This window comes from Neocloeon triangulifer, unplaced genomic scaffold, assembly GCF_031216515.1.
Source record: "Neocloeon triangulifer isolate White Clay Creek 2 clone unplaced genomic scaffold, ASM3121651v1 ptg000014l, whole genome shotgun sequence".
NCBI classification, from domain to species: Eukaryota; Metazoa; Arthropoda; class Insecta; order Ephemeroptera; family Baetidae; genus Neocloeon; species Neocloeon triangulifer.
In genome coordinates this window covers 18,989,705-19,005,297 of record NW_026775556.1, presented here as the reverse complement: position 1 = coordinate 19,005,297, position 15,593 = coordinate 18,989,705, and the positions used below count along the sequence as shown (strand labels likewise).

At 36.7% G+C, this 15,593-nt stretch overlaps 2 protein-coding genes across 14 annotated transcripts in view; one reads left to right on the top strand and one right to left on the bottom strand.

Moving 5' to 3' along the window:
• The first annotated feature begins 721 nt into the window (after positions 1–721).
• LOC132200128 (uncharacterized) lies at positions 722–4,987 on the top strand. Its single transcript, XM_059625352.1, has 6 exons — positions 722–762; positions 1,364–1,864; positions 2,520–2,903; positions 3,448–3,697; positions 3,765–3,850; positions 4,214–4,987. Exons 1-6 carry the CDS (start codon positions 758–760, stop codon positions 4,311–4,313), a joined length of 1,326 nt encoding a protein of 441 aa, XP_059481335.1. The 5' UTR covers positions 722–757; the 3' UTR covers positions 4,314–4,987.
• The window catches only part of LOC132200125 (cell adhesion molecule Dscam2-like), a 137,053-nt gene continuing 126,428 nt past the window's right edge, over positions 4,969–15,593 (bottom strand). For 5 of the 13 annotated variants that reach the window (XM_059625339.1, XM_059625341.1, XM_059625349.1 and 2 more), the window contains 19 exons: positions 13,123–13,242; positions 12,444–12,620; positions 12,155–12,302; positions 11,433–11,587; positions 11,167–11,298; positions 10,868–11,016; positions 10,324–10,484; positions 10,095–10,270; positions 9,893–10,039; positions 9,008–9,466; positions 8,403–8,672; positions 8,120–8,347; positions 7,362–7,712; positions 7,140–7,286; positions 6,811–6,963; positions 6,513–6,646; positions 6,135–6,303; positions 5,923–6,010; positions 4,969–5,671 (listed from right to left, as the gene is read on the bottom strand). In XM_059625339.1, coding sequence (XP_059481322.1) covers positions 5,446–5,671; positions 5,923–6,010; positions 6,135–6,303; positions 6,513–6,646; positions 6,811–6,963; positions 7,140–7,286; positions 7,362–7,712; positions 8,120–8,347; positions 8,403–8,672; positions 9,008–9,466; positions 9,893–10,039; positions 10,095–10,270; positions 10,324–10,484; positions 10,868–11,016; positions 11,167–11,298; positions 11,433–11,587; positions 12,155–12,302; positions 12,444–12,620; positions 13,123–13,242 — 3,590 coding nt within the window. In that variant the 3' untranslated portion in view covers positions 4,969–5,445. Of the gene's footprint in view, positions 5,672–5,922; positions 6,011–6,130; positions 6,304–6,512; positions 6,647–6,810; positions 6,964–7,139; positions 7,287–7,361; positions 7,713–8,119; positions 8,348–8,402; positions 8,673–9,007; positions 9,467–9,892; positions 10,040–10,094; positions 10,271–10,323; positions 10,485–10,867; positions 11,017–11,166; positions 11,299–11,432; positions 11,588–12,154; positions 12,303–12,443; positions 12,621–13,122; positions 13,243–15,593 lie in introns of all 13 variants that reach the window. The other 8 variants (XM_059625343.1, XM_059625344.1, XM_059625345.1 and 5 more) reach the window with 8 other exon arrangements.

Sequence of the window (15,593 nt, the reverse complement as noted above, 5' to 3'; positions counted from 1 at the left end):
CCATTGGTAAATTAAAAACCTAGGGGTTTGTCGTGACCAGACCAAAACTAAGTCATAGGAATTTATTTATTATTTCATTTATTAAATGCGTATTTATTAAAAAATTACTGTTCCAGTTACTGTTTTGACACGTTAAAACCCTAGATTTTTAAGGAACCAGCAGACCCGCAGGTCGCCTTTTGAGGCCAGTTCTGTAATTTTATTTGTTACATTATTTTTTCAATGAGTTCCACCAGGCTTCAATTTTTCATGCAATCCACCTTACGAATGTTATCATGCAATGTATTCCTTGCTCTTTTTCTTCAAACAATTTAGTTATTATTTTCTCACAAATGACGCTCCTGTTCAAAATTAGACTGGCGCTTCTGAATGGCTTAATATATAATATTAAAATATACTTTTTTGATACTTTTAAAAAATAGTTGCACTAATTTGTCAAGCTTATATTCTTAATGCGACGTTATCACTTCTGGAGCAATCACTCAGTAAGTGAATTGTTCTCTAACTGCTCTCTAAAAAAAATCGTGGATTCAAAAGACTTCAAGTGTGTATTGACACATTTTGTGCTCATAAACACCGAGTTTTGATGTGATGGCTGAACTTCAAATTGTTGGCAGAGGTCCAAGCCAGCGTACGAGTGAATCATGCATATAGAGCGCGCGCGGCCCAAAATAGAATTCGGCTTGTCCGAGCTAATTCCAACTCTTTCAGTGTCTCTTGGGCTGTGCCTGCTACACCATCCCATCTCGACCACTTCATGAGGTTCGTCTTTTTTGCTTCCATTTGACATTTAAAACCGCGCATCCTAGATTTCAAATGTATTGCAAAAACAAAATTTACTAACAAAGAGTACTGCCGCTTGAAGAGTATATTTTTTACAGCATCCGCTTTGCATTCACATCCTTGAAAAGAATTTTATCTTTGATATTAAGATAACCGAGATTACAAGATCGCTGTTCAATTAGCGAGAGCTATTTTGAGATTTAATTAATGTTTCACTTTGCTGAAACTTTTTAAGCAAATTAATCGATTTACTGTTAAAAACTGAAGGCTCCAATGAAAAATAAGATTTTTTGCTTCAAATAAAGTGTGTGTAGATGTGCTTTAATTTTTAATTTCAAATTTAATATGAACTATTTTCTAAAAGGCGTCATAAATTTATAATTTAATTATTCTAACAATAAGATATCAAAAAAGGAAAAACAAATCTTTAAATTTTTATCGTACCGTTTTTAGATAATCTAGCAACAATATTTATGATTTTTTTTTTATGTTTTCAACTGCAGAAGTGAATTAAATTATTAATTACTTAATTAATTAGTCGTTGATTGGATTTTGTATTATGTATTTCCTGTTGTTCCAGCAGCACTTCGTACTTCCGATCGCGATATTACCCTTCCTCATCCCGCGCACTCCTAACCTCACGATCTCCCTCCCCCATGGAGCAGTACAACGATCTCTCCACTCGGTACCAACAACTGACCGACAAGTACGTCAACCTGAAGCAAAAGTACCGCGACTTTTCCAAGTACTCGCCGTGGTCACACACGTCCAACGACTCGGATGAACTGTCGCGACTTTCGGCCGCGCGTTACAGGTCACCGACGCCAGTCATTGCTCCAGCAACCCCTCGGCAGGCCTCGAGGGTGCCTGAAAGGTACACTTCGTCCTCGTACAGGACGCCACCCCCGGCCGCGGCCTTCAATAATATGTCCCTGGACGAACCTGAAGAGCCGCTGCTGACCTCCGAGGCCATCATGAGGAAGTATCGCAGCCCTTTGACGGAGCGTCAGGTCGAAAGGGAATCGCCCAGGATGAAAAACCCGAGCATCCTAGACCGCGAGTTGGAGATTATTATGCCCAGGTTAGTCGATTTATGCAACCGGCACGACACACCCGTCACGCGGGATGCGTAACTCGCGTTCTGGCAGGCTGAAAATAGAAATTGTGAGAAATTCCTCGTTGTCTGCGACGATTGGCTCATAATTTATTATTGTCCGTACAAAAGCAGAATGGAATGGGGTTGGAGAAACGTGCTTGGCTCTCGATTCTGACCAGAGGCATGTGCCATTTCGCTCCACGACATTTGGCTAAACACCAATTAAAAATTGGCCAAGCGGTCGCATATTTTTCTCTTCCTGGTTAACGTGTGTGCGAATTTAACTTGAAATTTACGTCTTACTGTATACGAATTAAAACAGTTTTTGAGAAGAGTTTATAGGGATTTTGAATAAGAAGTAAAACTTATTTTTTAATTTAGTTTTTAATCAAAGCGGCTCTCATAAAAAATAATTTTTTTAATAATTATATTTCTTTAATTGGTAACATGCAAGAATTAATTTACGGTGAAATTCCTTGAAAAAGGAATTCAAAAGAACCAGTTAATCTGATGATTTTTATTTTTTTGCTTTTTTAAAATATGTGGAAAAAAGCTCAAATTTTAAAAGGGTTTAGAGTGTTTCCGGATGAATGTTTACATTTGGCTTGCGACTGTTGACGTTAATGAAATTATGTTTTAGATATAAGCAGCGTGAGGAACTCGAGCGGAAAGAGGCCCTCCTACGTAAAAAGGAGCCGACCCCTCCGCCCGCCAAAACGGCGCGCGAAGAGAGTGTGGAAAATGGATACTCCGCCGAAGGCCTTCCTCCGGTGCCGTATACTTCCCGCTACGATAATAACAAGTACGCACTCAAGTACCATCACAACGTCGCCGCCAAACATAGAACGCACGCAAATGTGCCCAAGTACGAGAGTTTCGTTCCGGTCAAGGTGAAGCCGGCGAGGAAGTTCGTTTGCTCGGCAAGGGAACTGAACGAAATTATCGTAGAACCTTCAGGCGGCGTCTACGTTCTTCCTAATGAGCCGTACAACGAGGTCTATCCTGATGTTTTCATTGGAGATATGTAAGCAAATTTCTCATTGTCTTATTTATTATTTAAAGTAACTTTTTTATAGAAGAAAGTTAAATTTAATGTTTTATTTTACTATTACTCACTATAAATATGATAATTTTAATTTTGCATTTTAAATTTCTTTAATATTTAATTGTTATTTAGTTTTACCATATATTTCTTTATTGCATTTTCATTGTTTTACTTTTTTACCACTAATGGTGTGGTATGTTTTGTTTAATTTGAGATTTATATATAATAATTTTTTTTTATGTATGTCATTTGCGCAAACGGTAATCATTTATTTGGTTACACTATTACTTGGGTGTTCCTGTTTATAGCAAAATTAATTTGAAATCATTTTATATCACAATACGATTGTCAATTGGAAATAACTTTGACTCAGCGTGGTGAAGTCACTTTTCTTCGTGAAATTCACTTAGGTTGCGTCAAGATCTCGAATTGAAGTTTGTCTATATTATTGGCAAGCGCCGGTTCTGGGTCATTGCTAATTATTTCTTCCTCTCTTTTGTTTCACGCCGATCTTGGCCAACAGGCACACGGCCTTGTGTACTCAACAGCTCCGTGCTCTGGGCATCACCCACGTCCTCAACGCTTCCCAGAAGGACCCTCGGCCAGGCGTCCAGGAGCCAGGCTATTACGTCAACACCACGGCCCAGTACTATCGAAGGGTAGGAATCGAGTTTCTTGGAGTTCCGGCCACCGACAGTTTGTCCTTTGACATCAGCCAGTACTTCCAAGACGCCGCTTCATTCATTGACTCGGCACTTCACACAAATGGTCTAGTAATTAAAATTGCAAAAAATTAATAATTTAAAATTAAATTCAGGTCCATTGTTCCATTGTCATCAGGGCATTAGCCGATCGGCCACGCTTGTTCTTGCCTTCCTGATGCTCCGTCGCGGAATGACGGCCCAGGACGCCATGAGGACGGTCAGGTAGGCAGAAAAAAATTATATCAAAACAACCGTCGTGACTCATTCATTCATCAATGGTGCCGATCGATTTCTCGGTCATTTCTATCTTTGCTGTCGAGTCACTCTCGTAGTTTTGGCTTTGGGCCAAATCTGCGCCAGTGACACAATAATCAGTGGTATTTCGAACGAGGCAACGATTCCTTCTTGCTAGACTTGTTTTATTTTTCTATTATTGTTAGGTTTGCATGCCAGGGAATGGAACAGACTGCTGAAAGTAGAGAATTTTTAAGGCACACTCTTGCGCAATAAATTTAAATTAGATAATGCGTAGATGAATTAATGTTGTTGTGCAACCCTTTTAATTTGCTTCTCTAATTTTAACAGAGCCAAGAGGCAAATCATCCCGAATGAGAGTTTCTTGCGACAACTGGTTGAGTTGAACTCCAAGTTGATGTCGGACAGAAGAAATTACTACAGGAAATAAACGCTGCCTCAATTATTTATGTGCAGAAAATGAACTGCTTAATTGTGGTCAATGTGAAATTCCAATTGAGCTGGGTGCGAATGTTTGAGGAATTTGGTAATTTTTTTCTTTTTGATTTTCAATTAATTCTTCTTATGCGGAATATATATTTTATCTTACTATGCGTTTTTCTACAGTCCGAAATTCCTGGCAAGCTGTGAAAATATTTTAATCTGATTTTCACCCCGATCTCAAAAGCTAGGTTCATCGACTATTTATTGTATTAAATATCTTCCTAATATTTGTTGTTTGTTATTTTTGCCAATTCTGGGAGGATTTGGATTCTTTCAGGAAGTCAAACATTAATCTCATGGGTGCGTTAGTGGAATGAACTCATTTAAATAATAATAAAAATAAACCTTTTGTACCAAGCAGCAAAAGTTTTATTGATTAAATTTTTTGAATTTGTATGAGCTATTTATTTATTGAATGTGTGAATTTTGGTCTTTAAGACTAATTTAATTGGGATTTTTGATCTTCTGAAAAATTTCAAAATAATTCCTCCTAGTATTGGCAGTTTGTGATGCCAACCCTGATTTTCCTTTTGTATACAAATTTTAATTTCACTTTTTGTTCGCAACTTGGAATGAAAGAAAATAAGAAAGAAGCCAAATGATCAAAAACATTTTGTTTAAATTTATTTTTACATTCATCCTCCCACGCCTTCTTCATCCATACAATTCAATTTAGGCCTTTTTAATTTACAAAAAATTGGCAATTTTTCATTTTTCTTTGAAATAAAAAAGCGAATATTTTCCGTCTTGCTGAAGTTATATAATAGTACAAGCATCCAGAACATCAGCAGTCGCGCAGATACAAACATTGAACAAGCTTTTGGATGCTTTTGTTTAAAACACAGTTTGTATATTTTCTTGGACAGATAGAACACGAGTTTTGCTCTGCAATAGATGCGGTAGTACAATGACAACCTGGGTTTAGATTTTCCTTTTTTCGGGTGAATGAGATTTTTTTCTGTATAGTTTATATTTTGTGGGATAAACGACATACAAAACGCGCGTAACTGGCCTTGAGTCATCACAGAGAATGAGTTAAATATATAATTATCAATATGTACAAAAATTAAGGGAACCCATCACACGGCGATGGTGAAGTCTTCCAAATTGTGCCGCCCGCCCGACGAGGGGCTGTAGTAGAATTTCATGCCACCGAGGCGCAGTTTCTTCAATGAGTCCATATCACATTCTGCCTCACTCGGCTCCAACGTGAACTCGTGGAAGCCGTTGGGCAAATCCGTTTTCTGTCGAGGGGAGTGCACGTTATCCACGTCCAGAATCGCACGCCGACTAATATGCCCACTCCTATTGACATTTCATAGAAACAATGGCTTTATTTCAATTTGGTGTTTTTCCACTCATAATTTAAATGTTATACTAATTTTGTTTTTCAATGAAATAAAAAAAACTTTATATCTAGAAAATTTAATTTTAAATATAATAAATTTTTACTTGATATTAAACTAGGGAGTGAAAAGATATAAATTTATTTGTTATGCAACCAGCGCATCACAACTGCCGTACAGGTTGCCTAATTTTGAAAAGATTTCACTCACCTCACTTTTCCATGTCTGTTCGACTTGCGTTCAGAAATTGGTGACGGCTCGGTCGACGTACTTGATTCTTGATTGTGGTACAGAAAATCTGCGGAGAAATTTGTGAATTTTATAAAACTAATGAGCGTCGCTTTTTGGCAATTCAACTAATGGGGGCAGGGCTCAGGGTTGCGGTGTCATGCCTAAAAATTTGAAAGTCAATACTAACTTACTGAGGTGCGGCCGGAGAGGGGGAGGGCCTCCGTGCAGCTGGCTGGAGGACTCTGTGCGACTCGAAAGGGGCTCCTCCTCGTCCTCGGAGCCCAGCGTGTCGTACTCCTCGCTCTCCGATTTGAATGACTTGCGCCGGCCCCTGCCTCGACCGAGCGATCTGCTGCGGACCTTGATCACGCCGCAATATTACTCACGACAGTACAATATAAATCGACGGCAGTTTTTTGAAAATGAATTAAAGTAAAACAGATAATTTCCCCAATTCGCATAATTTTCAATCTTATCACCCTCAAAACAATTTATTTGTTAATTTAAAAAAAAATATAATTATCAAATCATAACAAAAGATACGATTTTAGAGGGAGAAAGATTTTCACCTGCTTCATCTGCAAAGTCTCCGCCGCGTGCTGCGACTCGTTGTACAGCAGTGCCTGCAACTGAGGATTGGACGCCATGTTTTCCTGTTCAGGAAGGTGAAAAGTAGCGTAGGGGTAGATGTCCTCTGAATATTCTGTAATTGCCAATTGCACGAGTCTCTCTTTTACTTTGTCAGTTTATATGTGTTTTTTTTTCTCGTCAAGCAGCCGCGAGACTCGGCCGAAATTCCAAAATCTCTACTTTAGTATCAAAAGGGATGCGAGGGAAGAAAAGAAGAGTTACTGCAAATTTGCTCACCTGGGATTCTCTCCAGGGTGCTGATGTCTCTGATGGGCGAGGGCATTGGTTTGCGCACCGTGGCGTAGTATTGGAGCTCCCGCTGCTCCATGTTCTGCTTGTTGTCCATGGCCATCGAGGCCTGCGACTCTTGCATCGCGTCATGGTCTGGCTCTAAAATATGACAAAAGTAAAAAATTTAAAGTGGTAAAATTTCAGTTTATTTTTTAAATTTAAATTCGGCCTTTCTTATGCATGAAACCCGTCAAGGAGAAGCCAAATTTAAATTAAAAAACCATGAATCAATTATCAATCGTGAATTTCTTCACTAAATGGCAAATGTTACTCACTTCGGCGCCAGCAGTAGCAAAAACCCGCGACTACGAGGAAAATTGCGGCTACGGCGATTGATGAGGGAAGCAAAACTTGCGGGTCCAAAACGGAAATTGAGCTTTCGTCAGAGGCGGAGAGGACGACTCCATGAGACGGCGTAACTCCTTAGAAATTTATTTTAAATTCAAACAGAATTTTTCAAGCAAGAAAAAGAATCTTCTTAAGCTGATTTTTTTTACCTCCAAATTGATGCATTGTTTCAAAGTCAAATTCAGCCATGGCAGTGCCGGCGTTGTTGTGCGCTGTGACCCTGAGGAAGTATTTTGTGCTCGGCTCGAGGCCTTCGATTAAATATCTTGGCTGGGGAGTGACGCTGCTGGACACTGTTTGCCAGTCTGCGTTATTTTTCCTAAGCTCAACTGCAAAGTGTTGAACTGGGCAGCCCCCGTCAGACCAGGTGTTGAGGTAGAGGACAACTGCAGACATGTTCGGCTGCAGGAACTGATTTCGGGTTGGAGGCGCCGGCTTCGTGCCGCTGGTGCGCGCGACTTCAGTCTTACTTGATACACCGTTGCCAATTTTGTTGAATGCTAAATAAAAAAAATCAATAAACAAACAAAGAAAATTGTAAGTATTGTTTTCAATAACACATATTCATTCTTTCTAACAACAGAAGCTCTCAAAAATTTTAATTTTTTAAATGCTCTTAACATAAAGTTTTTTAACAGCCCTTAAAAATTTATGCTTTCAGCTTTTTAAAAAATAAAATATAAAGAAAAAATATAAATATTATATACATATAATATATTTTTTCTTTATATTTAATTATATACATGTATATAATTAAATTTATAATTAAGTAATAAAGATTTATATTAACTTAAAATAACATGTGCATAAAATAATTTTTATTAATTTAAAATTATTTTATAGCAATTTACTATTTCAAAAATTCAATATTAAGACAAAATTAAAAAATAAAAAATATTTTGCTTACCTGTAAGTTTGAACTGGTATTGAGTGCCGCAGTCCAAGTTATCCAACAAGTAGGTGGTCAATCGTTTGTCGAGACTGACGTCCTCCCACTCGGACGAATGCGAGTCTCTCTTGAACGAAAGCAAAAAGCCCTTAACTGGAGCACCACCATTGTCGCCCTGTTTCCACTGCAGCTGCACCGAGTTGGCGGTCACAGCCGTTGCCAAAAGAATCGGCTGCGTCGGAGGAACTAATTCAATAATAACAAAAAAGATTACAAAAAATTAAATTTAAAGAAATAATACCTTGAACCCTGAGAGCAAAAGTAATGTGGTCGGTACCGATGTTGTTTCTGGCGTAGCAAGTGTAGTTTCCATCGTGGGCTCGCTGCACGCTAGAAATGACAAGGGTGTTTTCGGGGCTGACGGTAACTCGGTGCTCCTTTTGGATTTTCATATCGCCTTTCTTCCAGTCCACCGACGGCCGTGGGATTCCTATCACCTGACAGGGCAGCTTGACGTCCACCTTCCAAGGCACAGTGATTGCTTGGCCGAAAGAAACAATGGCCGCAGGAACTAAAAAATTGAGTTAAATTTTAAAATAAATTCTAACAATTGAAATACGAGTGTATCAGGGTTTTAATTAATTTTTTTTTTCAAATTATATCAATTTTTTGACGTAATGCAATATTTTACCATTACACACAATTTAAACTTATTTTACAATTTGAAATAAAACTTAATTATTTAAATAGAACAAAAATAAAAATTACAGTAAATCCACGTAAAACTTTCAAAATAAAATTATCTAATTTGTAAGCTTTTTTCTCTCTGTTTAGAAAACTTAATGTAAAAATATGAAAGTTAAGATTTAAAATTTTGAAAACAACATAATTATATTCCGGTCTTACCTGAGGAGCTGGGGTGAAGTTTGACGACAGGAGTGTTTTGTCCCTGTCCAATCTTGGTGGACGCGGTGACCCACGCTTCGTAACTGTCCCCATTCCTTTTGCGGATGTCCTGCACCATGTACTGTGTCTGCGTGGGCGGCAGAGTCCACTTGGATACTCTGTCCTTGGCCTCCGAGCTGGAGCGCAGGTGCACCGTGTACTTGGTGAGGACGCCGTTGGGTCTGCGCGGCGGCAGCCAGCTGATGATGACCGTCGAGGGCGAGCTGACCGCCGCCTTGACCCGCTCGGGCGCTTCGGGCACCGTTTCCTCAGTGCGGCAGAAAACGATGGTCGACTTTACTCCGTCGCCTGCTCTGGTGTAGGCAAGCACTTGGACGCTGTAGTTGGTGAAGTGCTGCAGACCGTGCAGAATGGTGTTCAAACCTGCTGTTGACCTCGTCTCACTGGTTCCCATTGAATCTAATAAAACGTCAAAATTTTCAGCGGGGTTATTTGTGGAGAATTGTTTCTAAATATTATCATTAACATTTTAATTTTATTTGATTAATAAATTAAATGCACAATTCAATATAAACAGAAAAGCTAATGATAAAAGACAACAAATTTATTGTTAAAAATCTCTGAACCTGATTTTTAAAGTCGCGCAGATTTAATATTCAATTATAATTAAATTTTTCTATATTATTTAATTAATTAAAATGACTGCGTAGAAAAAATGTTTTATTAAACATAAAAATTTTAGACTTAACAATTAATTAAAAAAAGTTATAAAAAAATTATTTTTTTGTTTAAATAAAAATAAATGTTAGCTAAAAATTCAAAGAAAAATTTTGTTTATGTTTACAGTAATTTAATATTTATACAAAAAACAAGAAATTCATTTACCTGACCACTCTTCTGCAGGTTCATAAGTGACTCTATAGCCCTGAATTATGCCATGGACCTTCAGCATGAGAGGAGGTTGCCACGTGACCTGGATGCTTTGGGAGGTCAGTGCAGAGCATTTCACTTCCTGAGGAGCGCCACTAGGAACTGAATATACATTTATTTTATTTTAAATCAAAATCGATTTCAAGGGAATAATTACCATCCTCCAGTGTCAAAACAGTGAAAGGGTCTGAATTAGGACCTTCGCCGATGCTGTTCACCGCCTGGACCACAACCGAATACTTTGTAAATTTTTCCAAATTGGTCAGTCTGAAATCGCCGGGCATGTCTCCAGAAATTGACACCCTGGTGAAATTGAAACCATTGTCCTGCAAACTAGAGAGCCACAATAATAAAAAAAAAATTATATTAAAATAATGTTTTTGTACTTGTGGTTGACTTTTTTGAATCCAATGTTGTAGCCCAAAATGTCCCCATTCCAGAGTTCCCTGTCAGGTGGTTGCCACGTTACCCTGAGTTGAGTGGAAGAAACTGGCTCTACAGACACTTGGAGCGGAGGACCAGCTGGATTTTCTCCAGAAGTCATACCCTAATTAATTTTAAGATGCAGCATGTAAATAAATTAAAAACACAACTAGAATAATAAATAAAGCTTTCCTAAAAGAAATTTTGATACATTTTTATAAACAATTTTGGTTGAAGTTTAAAAAATTTTTACAAATTAAAAAACGAGCTTTTCAATTTATACATTTCATAAGTGATTAATTTAAGTATTTAATTTCAAAAATTAAAAATCTCATCACTTTTCTCTGCATAATTTGAAAATGTTGTTAATATTGATTAAAATCAATTAAATTGTTTTAAAATGAAATTCATTCATTCCCCTTTTTGCAAGCACAAAGTTTTAGATTTATTAGAGCCTGTGAGTTTTTGCTTCTAAATCGTGGCCCATAGAAAAGCGAGCGGCCTTACGTGAAGGATGTCACTTGGTTCGCTGGCTCCGAGCTGGTTTTCCGCGTAGAGTCTGAACTGGTACATTGTGGCCGGCTTAAGTCCCTCGACGGCGGCTGTCGTTTTATCCCCGGGTATTATTTGTTGAGCATTATGTTCGTGCCAAACATCTGGAAAATCGAGATACAACTCAATTTCCCTCGTCTGTTTGTTTATTCGCGCATTTTCTGACGTCTCTCTCGGCACTGACTGAGAGAATTCGTCCTTGCGCAGTTCGACCGCAACCACTCTGTACGTTCGTGGGAAGAGAAAAAACTCACCATTTGATTCTTTGAATTGGAGGACGTAGCTGGTGATGGGAATATTGGCATCTGGGTTGCTCGCCCAGGATAGCACGATGGATCGGCTTGTTTGCTCAGTGATGTGCAGATTGCGGGGAAAGTTGGGCGGCTCTGAAAACACGCAGCCACTTTGTTAACACATTATTTTCAATAAAACTCGTATTGGCACGAGATAAGGAAAAGTCCTTGTCAAGTTTCGCTTATTAGCATAAATTTGTTCTATAGTTTGGTGGGAATTCGCGCACCTTGCACCATTAGTTGGTTGGTTTGGGTGTCGCTGCCGTACTCGTTTGTGGCGACGCAGACGTATTCTCCGCGGTCTCGGTGATTTGCGTCTAGAATTGTGAGTTCGGAAACTGCACCGCCACCCACTTGAACGGGGGATTTTTTTACTGAAAATCTGAAATTAAACATAATTCAAGATAATCAGCAAATCGTTGTAATAAGCTTTTGCTCTAAAAAATGAGATTTAATATTTTCTTATCAAATATTGACAGGGGTATACATAAATTAAATCAGTGAGGTACAGCATGAAAAAAATTTCTTTAGATTTTATGTTATAATTTTATAAAGCTGTAAGTAAAATAAATACAAGTTTAAAAATTACTTTTGGAGTAGTTTATTTAACATAAGGAATATGGTATTGTAAGATTTTATTATTTTCTACGTTAATAAAAATCAATAGAATGTAATTTAATAAAATAAAATAAAAATATCAAAATAAATTTTATTTAAGAATTAATCTAATAAAATTAAAAAAATGCGTTATTATAAATAAAATTATTATGAAAAAATACACCGAAAGTTATTATTATTTTTTTTTATATTTGAAAATGCCAAACTATGCAACTCAAAAGCACACCTGATGCGCAGGTTGCATAGCTTTTGATATTTGCTTCTTATTTTGAATAAAATCAATATCCAATTTCTAAAAAAAAGTTATAAACATTGGATACTTTGTACGTACCTTGCGTCACTGGTTGAATCAACGATTATTCCTCTTAACTTCCACGCAATATCCATAGGATTGTCGCCTTCCGCTTCACACTTCAAGTGGACGGTGGCCCCTTTCCGGACGGTTTCACTTTTGGACTGCGTTTTGAAACGAGGGGCGGCTAAAATTCAAAATGGGCAAACTTTTTAATATCTCTCGTTAACATCAACTTTCTTTCCTATTTCAAAAGCTTCAGTCTAATGAAGGTTAAGCGTAATTTAGTTCTGAGAATGCTGGCGGCTGTCAAGGAGTGAGATTTTACCATAGACGTTGAGATGGATGACTTTGCTGAGGCCGGCTCCGATGCCGTTGCTCGCTTGGCACAAAAAGTAGCCCTCGTTCTCCTCAGTGGCGCGCGCGATAACCAGCGACCCGTTCTCCATGACCCTCAGTCTTTGACTCCGGTAGCCTATCTCTCTGTAGTCGCCGGGCTGCTTTCCTAATGACGTGAAAAACACCATTCCGCTTTCATTAGCACAAAGCACAACTTCCTAAAAGATAAGTTTGGCAGGAAAAGCATTTTTTCTGTGGTGTTTGATTATATTTATTAGAATGATAAATAAATAATAAATTAATATATAAGCAGTGAAATTCAAGTTTAGGAATCGCTTCTTTTCAACTATCATTGTTTTTTTTTTTTTATCAAATGCTAGCATTTGTAGCTAAAATTATATTTCTTATTCCAGAAGCTTATAACTTTTAAAGTAGCTTTAATCAAAGGAATTTTGTTTAGAAATGAAATTATGAATAAACATTCAACTAACAGTTTGGAAACGTTGTTAATTATTTTGTTTACCGACAAAGTTTGCCCATCAACGAGAGCAAAACTTTCTCTGTTCCTTCATCAAAGAGATTTTCGCCGCGAAACTTTTTAACTTTTTCCGCAAGTTAAATTGAATTTTGCGAATTAAGAGTTTTACGGACTTTCTTGTGAGCCTTACCGATCGCCTGCTTCCAAGTGACGGTCGGTTTGGGAAAGCCGTCCGCCTGGCATTGCAGAACCACAGACTTGCCAAGCACGACGCTCTGGTCGGAGGGCTCGACCACCCACCTCGGAGGCACTAAGGGAATAAAAAAAGGGTCAGTTTAGGCGGTCAAGTGCACACAGAGTGGAGACGCTGGTCCCTAGCTATTTACAATCTGATTGACGGACAGGAGCGGACTGATTATCAATATTTTACAGTGGAATATTTTCTGCCATTTGTGATTGCAAATTTTTCATCGGCAGTTATTTTTGTAATTATATTTACAGCTCTAGGGAATTGTGCAGAAATTCTAGCAATACGGTCAGAAGCTATGTATATTATATTTTTTTTCTGTATAGGTTGATTTCACAAATCAACACACACCAAATCGTGACTATTTTCAGCTTGGTCGGTATCGATAAGTATATAATTTGTAACACAAATTGTGCGAGAGTGAGTCCAAACTGTACTCCAATCATCAGAGTGAAAACACCAAATAGCTGTCACACATCTACAGTAAAAGCCTAATCAAAAGTAGGTAACAATGTTTCTCATATTGAATAGCAAGACCTGCAAGAGTGAGCGTCTAATTTACTTTCTTCGCATCGAGCCTAAAAGTCAAACACATTTTCAAATATGTACAAAAGTGCTGATTATTTTCGTATCTCATATTTACAGATTTTTTTATTATTTATATATATAAAATATTTTGTGTGATGTTCTTTTTAAGGTAAAAGGGCGTAGGATGTTTTTGTAGGTTCTGAAAAAGATTTAGAATAAATAATTTGGCAAAAGAAGGCTGGCTTTTGATTTGGGAAAAGGCAACCTTCTTTACGCACTCATAGACACAAAATAAATATTATTTATGCTTTCCACCGTTAAAATATTTAAAAAATTTAATTTTAAATTTTTTATTCAATAACTCAATCAGTGTGTTGTGTGTCTGGAATTTACTTTTAGGTGGAGAATTTACCAAAGTATTTATTTACGTGTCTATTATGGAATAATAAAATATAAAATTGAATTAATTTCGTGTCTAATTGTGTACTGTACCTCTCGGTTGTTGGTGGAGTTGCCTGCTTTACAGATTGGACGTGTTTCGAGAGAGAGTGTCGTGTCCTTATAATATGAGTCTAAATCTTATGGAGTAAACTACCGCTGCTACTGACAAGAGTGGGTGCAGATTTATATAATTTAAATCTATATTTATGCACATTGAAAGCAACTGGGTGAGTGAAGGGGTATATTTAAATTTTTGAATTGTTCAGACTGATAGATGGTTGAAGTGTGTGGTTTATGTACATCCATACATGAAGCGGTCCAGAGCTTATTTCCAACTAGACAAAATTCAAAAAGTCGCTGTCGATTTCTATAAAAAATGTAAATCGACTTTTGGATTTAATTTTTGGTTTGGAGGAAAAAGTGTGTAAAATGTAGGTATTATGCGAAGGATAAGTTGAGAAATTTTTCAAAGGGTTAAAACATAAAGAGCGAATAATTATGACAAACGAAAACATTTGAGGAATCTCTGTCTACTCAAAATTTTGGTATAAAGGGGTCAAAATTTGGTATTATGAAGAGAGTCTTAAGATTGAAGAGGGTTTAAAAATATGAGCAATGCTTATGCTCAAGAAATCAACTTGACGTATTAAATAGATGGTTAAAAATCGCAAGTTTTCTTAAATGAGTTGAATGGCCATGAGGATTTCAAATGAATTCATGAATTCTAGAAAAAGAGGAATAAATTAGAAAGTTACATTTTCCTTTTTAATAATTTTTTGATAAGGAGAACAGGAGAAAATGAAAATATGCTTTTATTGTGTTCAGTTCTTGTACATTTTGTATTTTGTCATTTTTATCTCTAAAAAGTACTGTAATTTGTTCACATTTTTCTTATTCACACAAACACAATGAATGAAATCTTATTATTTTTTCATAAATAATTATATCAATACATTGATAGGAATTTATTTTTTTAAATTATCTCTTAATTAGGGGTGTGGGTTTAAGTATAATTTTCAAAAATTTAATCTGAAAAATAAAATTTTGGTGGATTTTAAAAGTGAAAGTGTCTTATTTGGAATTCTATTTCAATAAAAGTCTCCCATGTATATTAATACTTTAGGAATCGCTTCTTTTCAACTATCATTGTTTTTTTTTTTTTATCAAATGCTAGCATTTGTAGCTAAAATTATATTACTTATTCCAGAAGCTTATAACTTTAAAAGTAGCTTTAATCAAAGGAATTTTGTTTAGAAATGAAATTATGAATAAACGTTGAACTAACAGTTTGGTAATTTTGTTAATTAGGGGTGTGGGTTTAAGTATAATTTTCAAAAATTTAATCTGAAAAATAAAATTTTGGTGGATTTTAAAAGTGAAAGTGTCTTATTTGGAATTCTATTTCAATAAAAGTCTCCCATGTATATTAAAAAATTAAACAATCG

What these genes read in the sequence shown, in the direction of transcription:
- LOC132200128 (XM_059625352.1), top strand. An exon ending in TTGGAGATTATTATGCCCAG is followed by an intron (nt 1,865 to 2,519) that starts GTTAGTCGATTT and finishes ATTATGTTTTAG; the next exon opens with ATATAAGCAGCGTGAGGAAC. An exon ending in GACGCCATGAGGACGGTCAG is followed by an intron (nt 3,851 to 4,213) that starts GTAGGCAGAAAA and finishes TAATTTTAACAG; the next exon opens with AGCCAAGAGGCAAATCATCC.